Consider the following 17,905-nt stretch of genomic DNA (forward strand, 5'->3'; position numbering starts at 1 on the left):
TGATCGTATGGTTTTTATCTTTCATTTTGTTTATGTGAGGCATTACATTTGTTAATTTGTGAATATTGTACCAGAATAAATCCCTCTTGATCATGTTGTATGATCTTTTAAATGTATTGCTGGATCTGATTTGCTAATATTTTGTTAAGGATTTTAGCATCTGTGTTCATCAGAGATATTGGCCTATAATTTTCTTTCTTTATCTGGTTTTGAAATTAGGATAATACTGGCCTCATAAAATGAGCTCCAGAGTTTTCCCTCCTCTTGAACATTTTGGAGTAGTTTGAGAAGGAGAGGTGTCAGTTCTTCTTTGACTGTTTGGCAGAAGTCACCCATGAAGCCGTCCAGTCCAGGACTTCTGTTTGTTGGGAGTTATTTTATTACTGCTTCAGTTTCACTCGTTGTAATCTGTCTATCCAGATTCACTCTGATTCAGTTTTGGAAGATTGTATGCTTCTAGGTATTTATCCATTCATTCCAATTTGTTGGCATATAGTTGTTTGTAATATTTTCTTACAAAAATGTTATTTTTGTAAATTCAAGAAACCTTTCTGAATACTGTATTTAGTAAATTATGTGTCAAGACTGATTTTTACACTTTTTTAGTGTGCCTGTTTTGCTGGTACCAAAAGCACACACTTAATCGAACTATGACCCAGGAATGGCAATGTCAGGGTAGGGGCGTACCTTCCCCAAAAAGTCAATTGGGGATTCTTTCCTAATTTTGCAGGCCTCCAAAAGAAGAGCTGGAATGGAGACAGAAGTGATAAGGTGGGGCAGCTACAGGGTACATCCATAGGGTGGAGGGCAGGTGTGGAGCAGAGGGTTTGTCTCTGGCTATGCCTGGGCCCTGCTTTTGGGGATGGAGTTGACCTTGGCTGATGAGATCCATGCTCCTGTGTTCCCCTCACCTAGACTCCATCAGCAAACCCTGTTCATCCTCCCTCCTAAATAAACCTTGAATCTGTCTCCTTTTTTCATAGCCACTGCCACCCTCTGAAGCTAAACCATCATCACTTCTTACAGGGACCACTGAAGAGCCAGAGTGAATTTGAAGCATTGTTACCCAGATTATACCCGATTAAAACTCTCCAAATGACTTCCCTAAATTCCTTTCAGGTCCACAAAGCTCTCCCATCCAAGTGCTGCGGCCGCACCGACAGTTTCCTGATATTATCGCATGGTAACCTGGACCTTGACTCAGGACCTTCACACCTGCTATTTATTGCCTCTATGTGGCTCTTTATCTTTTTTTTTTAATTTTTATTTTTCAAAGTAATATTTTACTTTTCAATTATAGTTAATATACATTATCATATTAGTTTCAGGTGTACAAAATAGTGATTAGACATTTATATAACTTATATGAGGTGATCACCCCCATAAATCTGGTATACTTCTAACACCATAAAGTTATTACGATATTATTGGCTGTATTCCCTATTCTGCATTTTACATCCCCATGACTATTTTGTGATTACCAATTTATACTTCTTTATCCCTTCCTCTTTCACACCCAGCCTCCCAAACCCCCTACCATCCGCAACCATCAAAATGCCTGTATCTATATATGAGTCTATGTTTTGCATGTTCATTGATTTTGTTTTTTAGATTTCACATATAAGTGAAATCATGTGGTATTTGTCTTCCTCTGAGTTATTTCACTTAGAATAATACTTTTTTAGGTCCATCCATGTATGTTAAGATTTCATTCATTTTTATGGCTGGGTCATAGTCCATTGTATGTATGTACCACTTCTTTATCCATTCATCTATTGATGGACATGTAGGTTGCTTCCATATCTTAACTATCCTATATAATAAAAGGCTAATATACAATTAGACTGAACTGAACCAAACAACCAGTTGCTATGATGTGCGCTGACCACCAGGGGGCGCACGCGGAACATGGCGGGCGTTGGCAGCAGGTGGCAGAGAGCAGAACATGGTGGGCGGCGGGACAGTGGAGCAGGTGAGCGGGGCGCTAGACCAAAGCGGGGCGCCGGTCGCTGTCATCAGGGCGAGCCTCTGGTGGTTACTAAAAATTCTTTGCTCCTGCATGCTGCGGCCCCGCCCAGTGCTCGCACCTGCTGCCGGCACTGGCCCTGCTTGCACCTGCTGCCAGCGCCGGAGCTGCCTCTCGCACCCGCTGTCAGCCACAGCCCTGCTCGCACTCGCTGCGGTGTTGGAACCGCCACTCACACCCACTGCTGGTGCCGGCCCCGCTTGTACCTGCAGCCGGCGCCTGGCACCAATCCTGATCGCTGGGCACCATCAGCAGATGCGCGTGGTGGCTGCTGGTCCTGATGGCCCCTGAGGGCTTCTCCACCGCCCCCTGCTCCTGAGGTGTGATCGGGGCAGCAGCTGCCACTCGCACCCACTGATGGCTCCAGCCCTGCTCGCACCCACTGCTGGCACCAGCCCCAATTGCTCTGCGCCCTCAGCACATGGGGGCGGCAGTGGGAGCGGGGCTGCAGGCAGACAGGGGACCGGGTCCACAGTGGGAGGGGCCAGGCGGGGTGCGGAGGATGGGCCAAGACCCGCCTCTGTGCCCACTGCAGCCTCGCGGCCCACAGTCCCTTTCAAGGTGCACAAATTCGTGCACTGGGCCCCTAGTTGTTAATAATGCTGCGATGAACTTAGGGGTGCATATGTCTTTTTGAATTAGTGTTTTTGATCTCTTTGGATAAATACCCAAAAGTGGAATTGCTGGGTCCTTCTTTGTCTTTTGTTATAGCCTTTGTTTTAAAAGTCTATTTTGTCTGGTATAAGTATTGCTACCCCAGCTTTTTTACTTAAATTTCATTTTCATGAAATACCTTTTCCATCTCTTTACTTTCAGAGTGTGTGTGTATCTTTTGATCTGAAGTAAGTTTCTTGTAGGCAGCATATATAAGGATCTTTTTTTCTTTCTTTTTTTTTTTGTGTGTGTTAATCCTCACTTGAGGATATTTTTTCCATTGAATTTTAGAGAGGGTAGGGTGGGGGGAGGGAGGAGGAGAGAGAGAAACATCAATGTGAGAGAGACATGTGCCCTGACTGGGAATGGAGATCAAACCTGCAACCATTTGAGACATGGACCAATGCTCTAACCACTAAGATCACCAGCCAGGGCAAGCGTCTTGTTTTCTTATCTATTCAGCCACCCTATGTCTTTTCATTTAAGCATTTAATACATTTATATTTAAAGTAATTGCTGATAGATACGTAGTTATTGCCATATTATTATTCACACTTTTTGTTGTTAATCTTCACCTAAGGATATTTTTTCCATTGATTTTTTAGAGAGAGTGGAAGGGAGGAGGAGAAACACAGAGAGAACCATCAATGTGAGAGAGACACATCAATTGGTTGCCTCCTGCACTCATCTTGATGGGGACTGGGGATGGAGTCTGCAACCAAGGTATATGCCCTTGACTGGAATTGAACCTGCGACCTTCAGTCTGCAGGCTGATGCTCTAATCACTGAGAAAAACCAGCTAGGGCTTATCATTCATACTTTTGATCTTTTTTTCTTCTTTTTCTTCATGAAAGCCCTTTAATATTTCATGTAATACTGGTTTGGTGGTGATGAACTTCGATATCTTTTCTTGTCTGGAAAGCTCTTTATCCTTTGATTCTAAATGATAGCTTTGCTGAGTAGAGTAATCTTGGTTTTAGGTTCTTGTTTTTTATCACTTTGAATATTTTGTGCCAATTCCTTCAGGCCTGCAAAGTTTCTATTGAGAAATCAGCTGTCAGTCTTATAGAAGCTCCCTTGTAAGTAACTCTCTGCTTTTTTACTTGCTGCTTTTAAGATTCTCTCTTTGTCTTTAACCTTTGGGATTTTAATTATGATGGGCCTTGGTGTGGGTCTCTTTGGGTTTATCTTATTTGGGACTCTCTGTGCTTCCTAGTCTTGTGTGTCTATTTCCTTCTCCAGTTAGGGATTTTTTTCTGTCATTGTTTCTTCAAATAGCTTTTCATTTCCTTGCTTCCTCTCTTTTCCTCCTGGGACCTCTATGCTATGGATGTTGATACATTTGATGTTGTCCCAGAGGTCCCTTAAAGCTATCCTAATTTTTAAAAAAATATATTTTATTGATTTTTTACAGAGAGGAAGAGAGAGGGATAGAGAGTCAGAAACATCGATGAGAGAGAAACATCGATCAGCTGCCTCCTGCACACCCCCCACTGGGGATGTGCCCACAATCAAGGCACATGCCCCCGACCGGAATCGAACCTGGGACCCTTGAGTCCCCAGGCCGACACTCTATCCACTGAGCCAAACCGGTTTCAGCTATCCTAATTTTTTAATTCTTTTTTCTTTTTGCTATTTTTATTGGGTGTTTTCTGCTACTTTATCTTCCAAATTGCTGATTTGATCCTCTGCTTCTTCTATTCCACTGTTGATTCCCTTTAATATATTCTTCATTTCACTTAGTGAATTCTTTATTTCTAACTGCTTTATGTTTTCTATCTCCATTTTTATGTCTTTTATTTCTTTGTTGAAGTCATTACTGAGATCATTGAGCATCCTTATAACCAGTGTTTTGAATTCTGAATCTGGTAGATTGCTTGTCTCCATTGTGTTTAGTTCTTTTTCTAGAGTTTTGGTCTGTTATTTCATTTGGGACTGTTTCTTTGTATCCTTATTTTGGCTGGCTCCCTGTGTTGGTTTCTATTTATTAGGTAGATCTGCTCTGCCTTCTGGTCTTGGTAGAGTGGTCTATGTAGTAGGTCTCCTGTGGGCCCAGTGGCACATTCTCTGTGGTCACCTGAGCCAGGTGCTCCAGGTGTGTCCATTGTGTGGATTGTGTATGCCCTTCTCTGTAGTTGAGCCCTGATTGTTATTGGCATGTCAGTGGGAGGGATTGACGCTTAGGCTGACTGGCTGAGGACTGGCTATGAGTACAGTAGAACTGTTATACAGCAATTGACTATACAGAACAAGATTACTTTAGTGGGGCTCCAGTGAGTCAGGCTCTTTTTCATTCCCTTTAAATCTCAGCTTAATAGCTCTAAGAATGTGCCTCACTACCATATTTAAAAGTATGGGCACTTTTTTTCCTTCTGTACAAGCTAATCGTGTTTATTTAAGAAAAGAAAAAAAGCACTTGTGATCCTTTCTCATCCTGAGAAAACCACCATTAACACTACAATGCATACTTTTTTAGACTCCCCTTTCCAATTTATAAAGATAATACTAGATGCCTGGTGCACAAAATCTGTGCAGAGGAGAGGGATGGTTCCTCAGCCCAGCCTGCACCCTCTCGCAATCTGGGACCGCTGGCTCCTAACTGCTCACCTGCCTGCCTGCATGATCGCCACTAACCACTCTACCTGCCTGCCTCATCACCCCTAAACACTCTGCCTGCCTGCCCAATGCCCCTAACTGCTCGCCTGCCTGCCTGATTGCCTCTAACCACTCTGCCTGCCTTTCTGATCACCCCTAACCACTCTGCCTGCCTGCCGGATCACCCCTAACCACTTGCCTGCCTGCCTGATTGCTCCTAACCACTCTGCCTGCCTGCCTGATTGCCCCTAAACCACTCTGCCTGCCTGCCTGATTGCCCCTAACTGCTTGCCTGCCTGCTTGCCTGGTTGCCCCTAACCACTCTGCCTGCCTGTCTGATCGCCTCTAACTGTTCGCCTGCCTGCCTGATTGCCCCTAACTGCTTCCGCCTCGGGCCCCGCCGCTGTGGCTTCGTCCAGAAGGATGTCTGGAAGGTCGTTTGGCTGTCCAGTCTAATTAGTATATTACACTTTTATTATTATAAATATACTCATGGGAAAATGAAACCAGCACAGATAGCTGTTAAGTACCTGCTAGGTGTTTGAAAAGCTACCACTGTACTTTCTAATTCATTGGCATGTTTTCTTCCTAGTCTAGCCCCAATCACATGCTAATAAGGATTTGCGTGCTAGTGTGTTCATCTCTTCCATTAAAATGTCAGCTCTGTATAGATGTGACTTTGGTCCTATTCTCTTGCATTCCTAACTACTTGGCAAATAATAGGTGCTTACTGTATTTGTGTTGATTGAATGAGGATTGCAGCCAGTAAATTTACTTTAGGTCTCAGGCCTCAAAGGACAGCTGGATGGGGCTTGGGGTTCACCCTGAAGGAGAAGGGGACTAGAGAGGCCAGAGTGTCTCCACCCATCCTGACCACCTTGCCCCACGGACTCTGCCCCCAGGCACTGCCTTGGAGATACAGGCCCCCACTAGTCATGTTGATTTAAGAAAAGATAAGAGCAGGGTCAGTAGTGGTAAGGGGTGAGGGTGATGGTAACAGACCTTCTCTGCTCTCTAGATCTCCTGACTCAGGGCCCTGGAGATTTCTGGAAGGATGGAGAAGCATTCAGATCTCATCTCAGCAGGGATGAAGGAAAGGGGAGGGAAATGAGTCCTAGCTGGGAGGAGAGGTTTGCTAGGGCCAGGGGCAGCCCAAGTCTGGCCCCCAGAATGGACCTTGTCAGACCAAGGCCAACTGCTGTGATTTCTGTCAGAAGATGAGGGAGACTCTATGTCTGGGAGTCCTGAGGCTCGATCTGCTTTTGGGTGTGGGGAGAAAATGGGAAAGTGGAACGGGGCCTGGGGTTGATTGGGAAGGAGGTGTGGGAGGCTGCAGGGTGGTAACGTAGAGTGTTGCTACCCCTCCTCACTACCCTGCTCCTCCAACCTCGCTGTCAGGCGCAGTAGAGGTCCAGGTCCCTGAAGACCCTGTGGTGGCCCTGCTGGGCACCGATGCTACCCTGCGATGCTCCTTCTCATCGGAGCCCGGCTTCAGCCTGGAGCAGCTCAACCTCATCTGGCAGCTGACAGACACCAAACAGCTGGTGCACAGCTTCACCCAGGGCCAGGACCAGGGCAGCGCCTATGCCAACCGCACCGCGCTCTTCCCTGACCTCCTGGCTCAGGGCAACGCATCCCTGAGGCTTCAGCGTGTCCGAGTGGCTGATGAGGGCAGCTTTACCTGCTTCGTGAGCATCCGAGACTTTGGCAGCGCTGCAGTCAGCCTGAAGGTGGCAGGTGAGCACCAGAAGGGGGCGCCCTCCCCCTGAGTCACCCCTCTCACTTCCCTAGCTCCTTACCCACTGCCCAGTGCTGACCCCTGTTACTCACAGCCCCAGGCACCCTGTTCCTCCACTGTGCCCCCTCTGTCCTTGCCTCATTTTGACCTCTACCCTTTGCCTCCCTCCAGCCCCCTACTCAAAGCCCAGCATGACCCTGGAGCCCAACAAGGACCTGCAGCCTGGGGATACAGTGACCATCACATGCTCCAGCTACCAGGGCTACCCTGAGGCTGAGGTGTTCTGGCAGGATGGGCAGGGTGTGCCTTTGACGGGCAATGTGACCACGTCGCAGATGGCCAATGAGCAGGGTTTGTTTGACGTGCGCAGTGTTCTGAGAGTGGTGCTGGGTGCGAATGGCACCTACAACTGCCTGGTGCGCAACCCCGTGCTGCAGCAGGACACTCACGGCTCCGTCACCATCACAGGTAGGGGACTGACGAACAGCTGGTGGGATGGAGGAGCCACCCCCTCTTTTCTAGATGCTGGGCTGGAATTTAGATAGCTTTGAATGTTCAGAAGACTTGAAAAACCATTTTCATACATTTTAGGTGTCTCAAATTCTCTCCCAAGAAGTCCTTAAGGGACTTGCCTGATGAACTGGTAAGAGGCATTTGTAATGTTTGCTATCCTAGCAGCACCTTAGGTGGCACTTATGCTTCTTCTTCTTTTTTTTTAAATTTAATAAATCTTTATTGTTCAGATTATTACAATTGTTTCTCCTCCCCCCCCATATCTCCCCTCCACCCGGTTCCCTCCCACCCTCTGCCTTACCTCCCCCCCTGCTGTCCTCATCCATAGGTGTATGATTTTGTCCAGTCTCTTCCCATACCCCCCACACAGACACCCCTTTCCCCCTGAGAATTATTAGTCCACTCCGATTCTCTGCCCCTGATTCTATTATGTTCACCAGTTTATTCTGTTCCTCAGATTTTTAATTCACTTGACTTTTAGATTCACTTGTTGATAGGTATGTATTTGTTGTTCATAGCACTTACGCTTCTTACACAGGGAACAAAGTACCTGCCTGCAATATGAGGTGTGGGTGGGAGTTCTGGGGCAGCCCCAAGGCATGGTCCCAGGACATGGTGAGGGAGTGTTTTCTTTGGGGACTTCTCTGGCTGGTGGGAAGGCTTTGCTGCGTCCATGGGTGCCATTTGATTCTGAGACCCTGAGAGACAGCTGGGCTTCTCCGGTGGCCAGCCCCCAGCAGCCCATCAATGTCAGCTCTTCTATATTTGCGCTCGCAGCCCAGGCAGCAGTCAGAATGGCTGGGGCTCTCTCTGCTGCTCCTATGTGGTCAAATACTAGGTTGATGCCACAATCTCTGGTTTGGGGGGTCCTAGCACAGACACCCTTTCTCTTCCTTGAATGCCCATCTTAGTGGGCATCCCTTGTGCCTGGGGATGTGAAGCAGGCTTAGGCCAAGGGAAGCAGTCTCCATCTGTGTTTGGATCTCAGTCTGGCTCCTCAGTTCCTCCCCGTGAGCCAACTGACCTTTCCAGGGGCCTCCCCATGAATCTGGGTTCTGTCCTGTTTTTCTTCCTATGACTTCCACTCAACCGCCCAGCCCACCCAGGTCCTGATCTGCACCTGGTCCCCAGTTTCTATAAAGCCTCAGAATTCACTGACTTACTCCTGTCTCTTCTCACAGGCGAACCGGGACCTTCCAAGGCCTTCACTTGTCTTATGGGCACTCAGGCTCACTCCTCCTTCCTTTCAGTTGTTGCCTTCGGTAAAGGCTGTGTTCTCTCTGCCCACCCTGCAAGATGAACCCCACCCTATTCCTGGAGACCCCCTGGGCTAGTGATCTTTGTGGGGAAGTCCCTGCCCCAGACTTTTGGATGTTCTGAGGGGTCTCCTTGGCTGTTTAAAGAACAGCATATTTTCTGGTGTGTTTGCAGGAGAGAATAAGAACTATCAGATAGTGAGGTTTACTGGAGTGGTTCAAGAGAAGTCTCCAGGGACTGGTGAGAGTTGAGAGACTTTGATGGATCGGTGGGCTTCCTGGCAATTTGCACACTGGGCTGAAATGGACATTTGCCATGCCGTGCAAAAAGGGCTTGCCAGTCAAATGTAATTGCAAGGAGAATGTTTACCCCACCAAAGACAAAGATCTTTATTTAAAACTTTAGTAACTAACATTTAAAGTGCTTTCATTTCACAGATGAGGAAACTGAAGCCCTGCCAGGCCACAGACCAGCCCAGTGGCTCTGGCTCTTCTCGGGGTCAGGCACCTCTTTGAAAATTGGATAAATGATAAATGCAATAGCTTGTATTTAAATTTTGAGGGTGTGTGGCCCCTCTAAATTCATGCCTGGGGGGGTCTGTTGACCTTGGCTCTAGCACCCTCCAGTGAGCAGATGAACCAGGACCAGAATTCAACTCTTAGCCTTTCAGTCTAATTTTCTCTCCTCCCCACCACCCAGCCTCCTGTTTTTGTTAGAGCAGGTCTGGCCTACTTAGGAGTCCTTGGCCTGTATTTCACTTCGGGCAGCTTTGTAAAACATCCTGGGATTGAAACTTTCAGTCCTCCAGCCTAGTCTCTCCTACACCTGCTGAGGTTAGTGAAGCTGAGTGGGCTTTATGGAGCAGGCACTGTACGGGCGCCAGAGACAAAGGTCTGAGCCCTGCTCTGTCCTTTACTGGTTGAATGAGGGCAAGTCTGACCTGTGTTCTAGGCACCAGCCCACGATGAACACCGAAAGAGTCTTCCTCCCCCTGGGTATTTCTTTGGCTCTGCTCTGTCATCGCTGCAGGAGCCCCACCCGGGGCTCCCCAGGGGTTTCATGGACTGGCCCTCCTGACTCCTCATATAACTGCTGTCCTCTGCTGCTGATCAGGTGATGGGTCCCTCTGCTTCCTATGTCCAGACCGGCAGCTTTGCCAGCCACGCCAGCTGAAGGTGGCATCTGCCTCAAATGCCCGTATCTATGCCAGGGCCTCCACTGCTGAAGGGCTGAGGACACTACTCTCAGCACAGCTGGGGCATCCTACAGGAGCCACTGGGCCTCAGGCTGCTAATGCCCGGGGTGCTGTGTTCCCGGAGAGCACAGGGAGGCAGCGCTGTCTTTGGTTAGACTTGTTGTCCCCAAGCCTTCTACCCTGGAGCCAGCAGGAATCCGGGGACTGGGCTGGAGGATGGCATGCTCAGAACAACTGCTGGCCCTGACCCAGGTGTGGGCACTTCATCTCCTTCCATCTGTCGTGAGAGAGTTCACAGGAGGGCCCTCAGCATTTCACAGAAAGATGCCCATGGCAAGCTCCTCACTCTAGCGCCCTCAGTGCCCATCCTCATTGACATGCAGGATCTGAAGACGCTTTCCGTCAAGAGCTGGGTAATAAATATTTTAGGCTTTATGGGCCACACCATCTCTTACTGCTGCTGCTTTCCCACTTCCTTCTGTTCTTCCCTTGCCATTTCTTGGCAACCCTTTACAAAAATTATCTCACGGGCTATACAAACACAGGTCACAGGCCAGATTTAACCGACAGGCCTTAGTTTGCTGACTCCTGATCTGTAGGGTGGGGAATATCACCAGGTGGGGCTGGGGTAGTCAGGGAAGGCCTCCTGAGGAAGTGGACTTAAGGTAGGTGGAGAGCTTAGGAGCATTTTTTAGGTCAGGGAAACTGACAGCAATGTATGGTGGCTGGAGGGAGCCAATTATCTCTGCAGAGAAGGACCAGGACACCGGTCTGGCTGCAGCAGAGGTTCCTATAGTGGAATTAGATACAAAGGAGGGGGAGGGGGAGTTAAGTGGCAGCTAGATTATTGAGGTCCTGGAATCTTGTAAAAAAAGATTGAAGCATTATTCTCAGATCCGCAGGGAGCCATAGAAAGTTCTTGAGCAGCATCAACTGAAGACTCTTCAACCTTACCAGGTTGAAGCATGTTCCTACCAGCACGGTCTGTCAGGGCTTGGAGGGCGTATGGATGAGCAGGGAAAGGGCATGCGCATAGTGTTGGGGCCCAGAAAGGGGGGGAGCCCCCATTCACCTGGGAACCAGCGGGTACTGTCTCATGGCCATGGGGCCAGAGACGATGATTTCTCCCCACTGTCCCTCCCAGGACAGCCCATGACATTCCCCGCTGAGGCCCTGTGGGTGACCGTGGGACTCTCTGTCTGTCTCGTTGCACTGCTGGTGGCCCTGGCCTTCGTGTGCTGGAGAAAGATCAAACAGAGCTGTGAAGAGGAGAATGCAGGTGAGAGGGGTGTGTGGGTGTGGGTGCACATGTCTCTGGCATGTTGGTGTGCCTGTGACGTCAATGTGAGTTTTACTTTCCCCTGACAGAATGAATGTGGGTGTGCCAGTGGGGCTAGAGTGTGTGTGTATGACCTTGGGGCTGAATATGTCTTGTGCGTGTGAACAAGTTGAGTCTTCCTGTGAGTGTACAAGTATGGCAGGTTGAATATGTATATGAGTGTGACTGGAAGCGAGTGGTGGACGTGTAAGGCTGAAGTGTGAGGAGGTGATGAATGTGTCTGTGAGAATACCAGTAAGTCCCACAAGTGTGTCTGTGAGTGAGAGCACAGGTTTAGAAATTTAACGTAAGTGTGAATGTTTCATGGGTTTGGGGTCATTATGTGAGGGTGTGTCTGCCTCAGAGGGGGCAGAGTCTGGATCCTCTGCCATTTGCTGGGCTAGGATCGGTATGAGCTGACTTTGGTGACTGGCAGGTGGTGAGCTGATCTCAGAGGATGGGTGGCTTGACCTTGGTAGGTAAATTGACTCTGGTGAGTGGTGGGTGAGGGAGTGGAGTGGGTGAATTGACCCTGGTTGGTGGTACAGAGGTTAACAGAGGTTTTCTTGGGTAAACATGAAAGTAATGGTGAGAGATAAAGATGACTCGGTGTCAGGAAGGACAGTGAATGTGTGAATGGGGAAGAGGCTGGTCAGTGACAGATAGGTGATGCCTGTGCAGCAGTGCCTGGGTGGGCTGGTGGAAGGATGAGTGGACCAATAGATGGGTGGGTATACATGTTGGAGGGTGGTGGTTGACTGGATTGGTAAGTGAATGGACAGGTAGATGATGGGTTCAGTGGATTGGTGAAGGTGAGTAGCTGGTCCTTGGCTAGATGAGTGGCTGGGAGCCCTTTATCCTGCCCCAGGGCTCTGCTCTGTGATACTTGCTCTCAAGTTATGACTCTATATCTAATACTGGACCACGGGTCAGGCCTGCTTCCCATTTACCTGCCTCCTGCACCCCCAGGTGGGGAAGTGCAATAAGGGAAATGGGGCTGAGAAAGCTTTTGTTTGCTCTTCCAGGAGCTGAGGACCAGGAAGGGGATGGAGAAGGATCTAAGACTGGTAAGTCTAAGCTTGTAGCTGGCCTTATTGGCTGAGGAAAGGCCACAGGGACAGGGCAGAGGTTTTCAGGACCTGGAGGAGCCATATTTGCTTGAGGTTGAATGAAGCGTGTCCTGTGAACTGAGGCCTCACCACCCAGGTGAGTCTGGTCTCTGCTCAGCATTAGGCTTGGAGGTGGCTCTCCCCTGATTCCTTCCCAGGTGCTGCTTCACCTCGCCTGCCTGCCTTCACCCACCTGCCAGCCAGTGCCACCCTTAGGGACCCTGCACTGTGGAGTCTGGTGGATTCCTAAGGGAGAGGGAGAGGGCAGCCTGAGGTTCAGTTCCAGCTCCTGCTCATATAAGCTAAGTGGCCTTGAGCTTTGCTTCTCTGGGCCTTGGACTCCTCATCTTTGAGTCAGTTTTCTCCTAAGAACTGCCTCCCTTCATTGGGTGTGTGGGTTTGATTAGATGAGGTAATGTTTATAAATGGCCTACTATCATACATGGTACCTAGGAAGTGATCAATACCTTGGAGTCCTGTTACTAGGCAGATAGTGTAAAGTAGTCCCATTCTGGATAGAGGTTAAGTAACTCTGGTAACTTCCCCCCTTTGGGCTTCAGTTTCCCATCGGTAAATGTCATCCTGCCCTTGCCCTGATGGCACCTGAAGCTTGAAGTGACAGGATAGGAAAGAGGTTTTTGAAGGCCCTAGTACTGTGGGGACACAAACTGGAAGCCCAGCGTGGGGTAGGTGCCAAGGTGCTGGTATCCCGTGGCCATGGTGCCCTCATTGCCTTCTGGCTCCTGGGCTGGGAGAGGCAGGTTCCTGCTGAGCCATTTGGGATGATGCCAGTTGACACCGGTTCTCTCCCCACACCCACAGAACGAAGGGCAAGAAATTGACACCTGGGACTGCTATAAATTATGCCAATTAATTATCTGCCTTTGGTGTCTGGGTGTGGAGATGGCTCTGGGATCAGGCCTCCTTTTTTCATGCTCAGAGGCAGATGGAGTTGAAAGAAGGGAGGGCAGGAGCTGGTGGCTTAGAGATTTGGTCAGTGTCTGTTCCACACGGTCCTGGGGACATCCGGGGACAATCTGCAACCTCTCTGGCTCCTTACTTCACTGTGTTTGTGGAGTAGATACCACATCTCTAGCTCACAGGCGGGCAGGGAGTTGTTCTCATTCCACTGATGCAGAAAACTGAGGCGTAGAGATGGGAATAACAAGCCACAGAGTGGAGCTGGGACTTGGGAGAGCAGCGTAGGCCCCCGTCCTTGGTGCTATGATGTTGCCCCCACGCTCCGCCTCCTCCCAGTTCTTCTCTCTCCACACCACCCTCTACAACACAACTTCCCACAGTTCCTCCTAACCATGTGCTTCTTCCTCTTTTGCAGTCCTGAGGCCTCTAAAGCACTCTGAAAACAAGGAAGGTAATGACACGTGGTGCTTGAGATTGTGTGCGTCTGTGCACCTGTGTGTAGGAGGCACGGAGGGTCATGGGGAAGGGATTGCACTCCTTGGTGGTGACCTGCTCCCCAGGAGAGCAGCCTCCACTCCCCTCACACCCCCTAGTAGAGCTGCTGGGACCTTGGTTACTCCACCCTCTGAAGGGTGGGGTCAGACCAAACCTGGGTTCAGCAACCTCGGTACTTGGGTTCTGGCCAGGAAAGGATTCAGAGCCAAGACCCAGACTGTAAGAGGACATTTATGTAGTAAATCAGAGAGGTAAAAAAGTAATTCTAGAAGAAATGCACCTAGTAAACCAGTTATAGAGGTGAAGGCAGGGCCCTTGGGGCTCAGGAGTGAGGAAGCAAATGGTAACGTGCCTGGGGCAGGGAGGGGCAGGGGGAGGGAGAAGGAAAGGTGGGGGCGGGGGGAGAAAAAGAGTGAGGAGGAGAGAAAGGCAAGGGCATGTTCCCAGAAGGGAGAAGGCACTGGGTCCTCCGTCCTAAGGGTTTGAAGGGTGGAGAGTTTAGGGAGGTCCCAGGGGAAAATCTCAATAGAATATTCAGCAGCTTTCCAGGTGTCCTTTCGGGGTCTAGGTCTCCCCAGATTGATTGGTGGTCAGGGCAGGGGGTCATTATCCAATGCAGCTGGTCCTGAGGCGGGCCGTGGCTGGTTTTGTTGCTTATCTGGGCCTGGAACTGAAATCCAGCTGAGGCCTAGATGTTATCTCTAGGGAGGAAAGGTTAGGGGGTCCAAACCCCGTAACCAGCCGTATGCTAGGGGAGGAGAAATCACCCTGGGGCAAGGTCTTACTCTACAATTGTCCTTTGCTAGGCACCACCCTGGTGATATATGTCCTTGCTCTGTGCATGTCTCTAATCGCCTATCACAGATCTGAGTGGCTTCCACCTAGAAAATCAAGGTTGATTGCCAAAGGTTATGGAGCCTTAGAGTTTTTTCAAGTCACCTTGGTGTCCCTGTTAGGAATTCCTGGATGCTCATCCCTGCACTTAGGGACCTCTGGGTCCCAGGCTCTGGACTTGCTGGGCAAGCACAGGGGCAGTCCACAGGAGGAGAGCTATTTTCCCAGACAGACAGACTGCCAAAGAATGGGAGAGGGAAGGGTGGGGTCACACATGTCCCTGTTTCCTTCTAAACTCTCCATTCAGGCCAGGAGTAGAGTGAGGCCAGGGCTGTGAATCCATGAGGTGCCCTCTACATGGAGACAAGAAGCCAGGGGGAAGAAGGCTTCCCACAGCATGGCTGCTAGGGAAATTGGTGTGGGGAAGAGAAGCCGGAAAGGGTTTCCTGCTAGCCGACAGAAGAGGTGGGAAGGGAAAGTGTGCCAGGCAGAGGGGCAGTGGGAGGGAAGTGTTTGAGTTGAGTGGACCCATAGGGATTGGTGAGGACTAAGCAGTCTCCCTCAGGCGCCCTGGTGGTCTGTCTGATGCCCAGCTCCGGTGTTTGTGTCTTCAGGGCTGCTGGCTGGACCTCCGTGCCCACTCCCCACACTGCCCACTCTGAAGTATATGGCCATGTCCTGGCTTCTGGCACTCTCCCAACAGTAGAACTCAGATACTTAATGCCCCCCTTTTTTTTCTTTCCATCATGGAATTCAGGTGATGGACCAGAAATAGCCTGACCCCAGGATCAGGGAGCTGCTGCCCGAGCCCTGGGCTCACCTCTGCCTGCGCTGGGGCCTCCGTGTGAGCCCTGGGCTGGGGCTTCCCTGCCCCCAACAGATGGCTCCCCTCCTGGCCAATCTACTCATTCTGCAAAGGACGCGATACAAGACCACTTGTAGCCTCGTTTCTCCAATGGACATGACTCCCAAGTCATCCTGCTGCCTTATGAACACAGACCCCACCACCTGGTTTCTCCAGTGGATGTGCTACATGGACCATCTGGCTGCGTTTTTTCTCCAGAGCGCACAACATGCAGACTGACCTTCTGACTTGTTTCTCCAAAGACTTGATACATAGTCACTCCTCGCCTTGTTTTTCCAGTGGCCCTGATACACTAGCTCTCACTTCTCAGGCTTCCTCCCACCGGCCTGTGCTCCGTGTCCTCAGATGGGGCCCCTAGCCCAGCATTGCCTTGAGTCTAGCGGTGTCCCCTCTTGCTTTCTCCCATGCTGGCCCCAAGGCTGGCCTTTCCCTCCTCCCCCAAGTGAGCGCAGGTCCCCTCCCCAGGCATGCAGAGGCACAGGTGCACGTGCTGGGACACGTACAGGCTTTCTCTGGGGCCGGTCTCTTCCACGGTGCCCTGGTCTGTGCCCTGTGAGCCCCCCTCTGCCCACCGTCCCCGCGGGAAGCGTGTGCTGGTCACACTGGGTCCTGGGGATCAGCTTCTGTTCCCTGCTTTTCTGCCTTTTGCTTATTCATTCAAGTAATGTTCACTGAGCCCATGGGGGTTGGTACTGCGTTAGGTGTGGGGAACCCTCCCTGAGAAGACAAGCTGCTTCCTCAAGGACTTGCCCTTCAGCTGCAACCCTGTGAGGAAATAGCAGCTCATGGGAGGGGCTCCTGCTGTGCTCTCTGCTGTGCCCCCAGCGCCCCAGGTGCCTCACCCCATCCCATCCCTGGTTCTTACTCAGAGTGGCAGGGGGTGGGTAGAAACCTGGAGAGAGGGATGGAACCTCTCACTCCAACTGGTGAGAAGCTGATGGTTCCCAAAGTGTCTTTCCAGGGTGAGCAGGTTTGGGGCTCGATCCCCAGTGAGGGGTGTGCAGGAGACAGTCGATCAATGTCTCTGTGGGCAGTCAGGCAAGACCAAACAGACCCCAAGAGCCCAGGAAGGAGGACGCCCGGGGCCTCGGCCAGGGGTACAGCCCCTCCGCCCTTCCCCCACCATGGTGCTATTCTGGGGCTGGGCAGACATTTCCTGGCCTCTCTGTGGCCAGCCCCCAGCCTCTGGTAGAATGAACTTCTGATGTTCTCCCACTGCCATAGCTCCGTTCGCCAGCAGTGGAAGACGTGGCGATTTCTAATTTAAGTGTGGGACTCTCAGGAATTTCATTAACTGGGGGGGTACTTGGAGGAAAATAAATGCCTTTGTAGAAAGCTTTTTCTCTGTGAAGTGCATGGAATAGGGCCGGGTCAGGACTCAGCAGGAAGGAGTCCTTCCTGGACATCACAGCTGGGCCTCCTTTCACCATCCTTACAGCACTCGGTCTTGGGAGCCATGTCACCCCTCCTTGGCCTCAGTTTCCCTCTTGGTGAAGTGAAGTTGGCTGTGTAGAAAGTCAGGCCCTTTGGTTACTCTATGGGGCTCCACTCATTCCAAAACACCCCCTAAAGAAGACTCTGACCCCAGGTTTGTTTAGGGCTTCTGCTAATACCCCATTTTGCAGATGGGGAAGCTGAGACCTAGTGAGAAGCTGGTACCGGGAAAGGAGTTCTGCGTGCTATTCTTTTTAATAAAATTTTATTATTATTATTGGTTTTGGGAGAGAAAGGAAGGGAGAGGGAGAGATAGAAACATCGATGAGAGAGAGACATTGACTGTCTCCTGCACGCCCCTCACTGGGGATCGAGCCCCAAACCTGCCCTAACGAGGGAATGGAACCAGTGACCTCTTGGTTCATGGGTCGACACTCAACCCCTGAGCAACATGACTCAGTGGGCCTGAGACCCGGAGCAAGGTGTTAGCTTCCTTGGGTCTTCTTTTCTTCTATGAAAAGTAGGCCTGAGGTTTTCACCTCCTTCCACCTCCAAAGACTGAGAAGGAGGGGTGAGCCACGTCCGGGCTGCAGGAGCTTGCCGCATGCACTGAATCTCAGCACCAGCCCGCTGGTCCCAGAACGCCACAGGCCTTGGGGCGGCAGCAGGAGCCAGGGCTGAGGGTCAGGACACTTGAATTTGGTTCCTGGCTCTGCTACTAACCTGTGACCAAGTCCTTCATACTTCTGAACCTTAATTTTCTTATCTATTTAGTAGGGAGGATGAGTCCTGTTCTGAAAAGGATGTGACATTCTTGCTAACCGGAGCACTTGTTATAAAGTAGGTGGTCCTGGGAGTGATAGGGTCACGTTGCTTGAAGTCCCACCACTGGTTTAGAACCAAAAGGTCCCTGAGAGTCTCTGCCTTTGCTTCCCCCATCTACCACCTTGG

General features: G+C 50.3%; 1 protein-coding gene across 6 annotated transcripts in view; it reads left to right on the forward strand.

The window, feature by feature from the left end:
- Positions 1–17,316, forward strand: part of CD276 (CD276 molecule) — a 54,720-nt gene extending 37,404 nt beyond the window's left edge. For 3 of the 6 annotated variants that reach the window (XM_079768191.1, XM_079768192.1, XM_079768195.1), the window contains 6 exons: positions 6,674–7,012; positions 7,185–7,481; positions 11,123–11,257; positions 12,322–12,363; positions 13,742–13,777; positions 15,413–17,316. In XM_079768191.1, coding sequence (XP_079624317.1) covers positions 6,674–7,012; positions 7,185–7,481; positions 11,123–11,257; positions 12,322–12,363; positions 13,742–13,777; positions 15,413–15,435 — 872 coding nt within the window. In that variant the 3' untranslated portion in view covers positions 15,436–17,316. The other 3 variants (XM_079768194.1, XM_079768190.1, XM_079768193.1) reach the window with 3 other exon arrangements.
- Positions 17,317–17,905: the final 589 nt, after the last annotated feature.

Source organism: Cnephaeus nilssonii, assembly GCF_951640355.1.
Source record: "Cnephaeus nilssonii genome assembly, chromosome: 4".
In the NCBI taxonomy this organism is placed as follows: domain Eukaryota; kingdom Metazoa; phylum Chordata; class Mammalia; order Chiroptera; family Vespertilionidae; genus Cnephaeus; species Cnephaeus nilssonii.